Source organism: Nannobrachium achirus (assembly GCF_963921795.1).
Source record: "Nannobrachium achirus genome assembly, chromosome: 23".
Classification (NCBI taxonomy): domain Eukaryota; kingdom Metazoa; phylum Chordata; class Actinopteri; order Myctophiformes; family Myctophidae; genus Nannobrachium; species Nannobrachium achirus.
In genome coordinates this window covers 47,855,842-47,860,841 of record NC_137830.1, presented here as the reverse complement: position 1 = coordinate 47,860,841, position 5,000 = coordinate 47,855,842, and the positions used below count along the sequence as shown (strand labels likewise).

The 5,000-nt window shown below is 41.7% G+C and overlaps 1 protein-coding gene across 2 annotated transcripts in view; it reads right to left on the bottom strand.

Moving 5' to 3' along the window:
• Positions 1 to 2,992: 2,992 nt before the first annotated feature.
• LOC308308564 (F-box/LRR-repeat protein 14) overlaps positions 2,993 to 5,000 on the bottom strand; it is a 3,208-nt gene continuing 1,200 nt past the window's right edge. The window contains exons 1-2 of one of the 2 annotated variants that reach the window (XM_080753982.1): positions 4,191 to 5,000; positions 2,993 to 4,126 (exon numbers count right to left, since the gene is read on the bottom strand). The exon at positions 4,191 to 5,000 is cut by the window's right edge and continues 1,200 nt beyond it. In XM_080753982.1, the coding sequence (XP_080610108.1) occupies positions 4,115 to 4,126; positions 4,191 to 5,000 (822 nt within the window). In that variant the 3' untranslated portion in view covers positions 2,993 to 4,114. The other variant, XM_080753981.1, reaches the window with a different exon arrangement.

The following is a 5,000-nucleotide window of genomic DNA, read 5'->3' as shown; positions in this document are numbered from 1 at the left end:
TGGTGTCTCCCCGGGACAAGAACGTAGTACACAGATACATTATGAATCAACCACACAGATATCATCATATGAAAGCATCAAAGGAACAGAGACAGACAGATACAGAGAGCTCCATATTATGTGCTTAAAAGGGACACAGACAGACCTGTCCTTTGCTCATCTCGAGAACCATTTGACTGATCAACACGTGCTTCGTCAACGTAAACATGTTTCTCATGCCAATAAAGCCCCTTTGAACTGAGACAGAGTTTATTTGTCAGTTCATTTGACAGTAACATATAGTTGTTAATACATCTGGTGCTTTGTTGTTAAGAACCTAGTTTCCCTTTAAACTGTTAACTATGCCTTTAATGAGAGTAATTATACATGCAAGCTTGTAGATCTGCTATTTTCAGCCAAGATTGGATGCTGGGGTTTATTTAATCTATTTAATTAGTTATAAAAACATATATTAGATTTTTTTCAAATAAAAATAATTATCAGAAGAAACACTCACAAGATTATTGGATTATTATTTTTAAAGTAGAGAAAAACAAAGAAGGCAACTAGGTGCTCAAAGATTCTTTTAAAGTTAAAAAAGAATAAAGTAGACGTGATGTTACTTCTAGGATCAACAGGAATAATAAGAAAGAAAAGCACTCAAAGAGATCTGTGTGTTATGTGCATTTAAAGTTACTTAAATGTCACGTCCACTAGTTTTTTTCCGAATGCTCAGATCTTTTCTTGTTTCTTCAACAAAAAATGTAACCAACAGACTAATCACTACAAGTAAAGGGTTATTGCAGCCCTACACACAGGCCATGTTGAGGCCCGAGTTAGGTTGTTAGATTTGTATTCACCCTGGGAATAAAACCTACATCTCTTGACAGTGAGTATAGTTTATATATAGTTTATATCGGTAGTATTTAAACCTGACCTTAAACCACTGCTTATTCTGCAGTGTAGTTACTGTGTAAAAGAAGCATTTGTCAATTCTCAGATCATAGAATTCAACATAGAATCCCATCAAAATCTGTCTGCCTTAGTTGTAAACCATTACCTTTGTACTAGAAAAGCAGTTTTAAACTGGGAATTTGTACATTTCCGTTAAAAAAACGGCAAACCAGTTAAAACATTCTAGGCAGAGTCCTTCGATAGTAAAACATATAGTACTGCAATTTCACAATATTTGTGTTAGATACTGTAGTTGTCAGTCCTCGTGTTTTTCCACAATACAGTTTGTGTCAGGGTTTGAAAGTATGTGTATCTACAAGCTCACAATGTATTGCTTGCGATACAATGTGAGCTTGTAGATTTACATTTTCTAATATCTACTTGTTTAATGTTAAGTTAAGTTTAGGCTACTTGATTTAAATGTTTTATCTATCAAAACGTTATTTGAAATTGAAAGCCATAGACAATGTTTCACTTGTTGACCAAATACGGGTCAAAACATTGGTAATTGGTGCTCTAGATAGAACTCTCCAAAATCGGGAATGAACTCTCCAAAATCAGGAATGGCATCAGACCCAAAACTCTGGCAGTGGTCAGGTTCTATTTTCAACCCCTGACCCAAAGGCATAATGGAACGGTCAATGCACAGAACCATGAACAAAAGCAGTCAACAAGCTCTGATGTTCATTACATAAATATCTTTAATTGTTTGTTTTTATTTTATTTAAACCGTAAGAATATAAAACGTTTAATTTGGGATTCTGCATTTTTTCCTGTCCTTTTTTCTTCTTCATACAAAGTCATAATAATACAGCAAACAGCAGGTCACATGTGATTTCATTATTAGCAGGTCATTTGATTCGAAGAGGAACTCGGAGAGAGATAATGAACTCAAGTGTTATTTCCAGTATGTCTCGATGGACGATGGATGACGTTATTTTCAGACAGACAGGCAGAGAGGAAAGAGAGACTGATATTGTCTGTCTTTCTGAAGGGGCCAGGGTGCAGGTAGTCCATAAAACATCTCAAACAACCTCCATTTGATCAATCAATCCAATTAAGAGCACACCTGTATAAAGATCACTTCAATTTGAAGTACAACAGCATTATTAACACACACACACACACACACACACACACACACACACACACACGCACACGTGCACGCTCTCTCTGTCTTTTCAACAAAGTATGTCAACATCAAACGCACACTGACCCATCAGAACGGAAAGAGAATTATCCCTAGGCCTACACCCATCAACATGACAACAGTTTATCCTAGTTTATTAGAAACAAAATAAAAATAAAAAAACGCTTTCCATTTCCTTGCGAAACTCCTCTTCCTCTCTCTCACTCTCACAGGATTTCAGATCTCAGGAAAACAGACAGATGGAGGAAGAGAATGACAGAGAGAGACTGGGATGAGGCAGACAAACATTCCATTTTCTTCCTGTTTGTCTGTGCCTTTCTGTCCGTCTTTCAATCCAATTCAAATGTGCTTCATTAACAAGACAGAAAACAAACCAAAACAATGTTGCCGAAACAACAGTGTCGAAATTTAAGCAACATAAAAAAAAACCTTCCATTTGTCTCCAGAGCCATTTGTCGTCTTGTGGAACAAACAGTTGTCATTCCCACTCAGTCACGGGGTGACATGTTCCCATGGGCACACAGTAAAATCCTCTGTTTATTTAACTCCAAGAGTGTACAAATGTAAACAAATGGGACCATTTGGCCCCATTTGTACATTCTAGAGCTGTCACGATTATGACATTTTACATGACCATTAATTGTCACTCAAATAATTGCGATTGACGATTTAATTGTGTTTTTGTTGTTGACAATTACATTTCTGTTTGGCTTTTAGGCTTTGAAGTTGCACATGGTAGATATGGCACATAACCTAACCCGTAAATATACAAAGAAATTACTGACATATTTTACAACTTTATATTTAAAAAATAACATTGATAGTGGAAATAGCTGATCTACAAGCTCACAACGTGTCGCGATGCGACGCGTTGTGAGCTTGTAGATCTGCTATTTCCACTATTTTTGACTATATGGAAACGATTATGACGATTATGAAAAATAATCGCGATTAGACGATTATGTAATAATTGTGACAGCCCTAGTACATTCTCTGAGTTAAATCCACCACTGTATGTTACTGTGTAGTGTAAAAAAATAAAATTAAAAATACATTGTGTAATGTCAAAAACCAAATGTTAGTCATGATGATGTGTTATCGTACAACAAAGTAACAAAACAGATTGAAAATTAAAACCAGGTGATCAGAAGCATCCGTTAAAGGTGAACATGGCCACATTATGTTCCATGGTTTTTGACCATTGTACACAAAAAATAATAACAGAACACAGTGTTAAATTGTCACCAGAAAGTAACATGTAATGTCTATTGTCTAGCTTATCATTATAAGATTATTATCGTGATATAATAGTTTGGTGAAGCCAAACCTCAATAATGGCTGCGGTGACTCTTCACCACTTAAGCCCCATTCAAAGACTATCAAAAATAGATGATCTAAAAGCTCACAACACGTGGCATCGTGACGCGTTGTTGTGACCTTGTAGATCTGCCACTTTTTGATAGATCTTTTTGATATTTTTTAAACATTTCACGTATAATGACATGCCCAAAATAGGGATAACAGGATTAAGGCCCTTTTCCACCGGCAGCGATAACGATGACGATAGCCATAAAATATCACAGCGATAATTATGCCTTCACATTGATGTCCGATAAAGTTATCGGACATCAATGTGAAGAGGCGCCAATAACAGCCGCTCGCGCAGAGCGCACCTCGAGCTGTTTGTCAGAGACCCAGTTCCATATCACTGTGATCTTAACCACATCGTTGTTGATCCTAACGATGTAGTTGTCGGCTATCGTTGTCTGTATCGGTGTTGAGTGGATGCTGCCGATCCACTTCAATTGAAAACCCACTTTTTTAAATCGTTATCGTCATCGTTATCGCTGCCAGTGGAAAAGGGCCTTTAGAGTGGTTAACGCACCAAACATGTTTAGTTTCTTTTATAAAACTGGGGGGAAAAGAAAAATATATTCCTGCCCACTCAAAGCCCCACTTCTCTCCTCTCTCCTCATGCTCCCCTTCCTCCCTCTGTCTTCTGTATCCCTCCACAAACTCCTGGCCTCTTCATCACCTGAGCTTCTCACTGCTCTCTGTCATCTGTCCCCTCCACAAACTCCTGACCTCTTCATCACCTGACCTTCACATCACTGCTCTCTGTCATCTGCCACAGACCCAGGTTGAGCACCTTAAGGCAGGGGAGCTGTGTGATACGTTCAAGGCCCCTCTTTGTTATCTTGGTACATCCGTACAGGTCGATGCCCGCCAGCTGGGTCAGGTGGTCGGCTATGAGCTCCAGCCCCTTGTCCGTGATGCGAACGCACTGTCCGATGTTGAGGGTCCGCAGCTCGTGCATCTGCCGCACCATGCGGTTGATGCCGTCGTCGGAGATGTGACACGAGCACAGCGACAGCGACTTGAGCTTGTAGAGGCCCTGGGCGATGTAGGCCAGCGTCTGGTCGCCGATCTTGTCGCAGAACGACACGTCGAGCCCGGAGAGCCGCAGCGTGCCCATGGCGAGGTGCATGGCGCCCGTGTCGCTGATGTTGTCGCAGGAGCGCAGGTTGAGGCTGCGGAGGGACGTCATGTGGGACAGGTGGATCATCCCCGCGTCGGAGATGCCTCCGCAGAAGCTCAGGTTGAGCACGTGGAGGCGCCCCAGGCCCCTGCTGATGTGCTTGAGGGACAGGTCGGTGAGCTTCTGGCAGTCCTGCAGGGTCAGCTGCTCCAGGTTCAGGCAGCCCTCGGCCGCGCTGCGGGTCATCCCCGACAGGTGCCCGATCCCCACGTCCGACACGTGGCGGCACGAGCGCAGGTTGAGGCTCTTGAGGCCGTGCAGGCCCCAGGCGATCAGCAGCAGGCCCGTGTTGGTGATGTTGCTGCAGCCGCCCAGCTCCAGCACCTCCAGGTTCTTCAGGTACTGGGCGATGCGGCCCAGGCTGGAGTCGGTGATCTG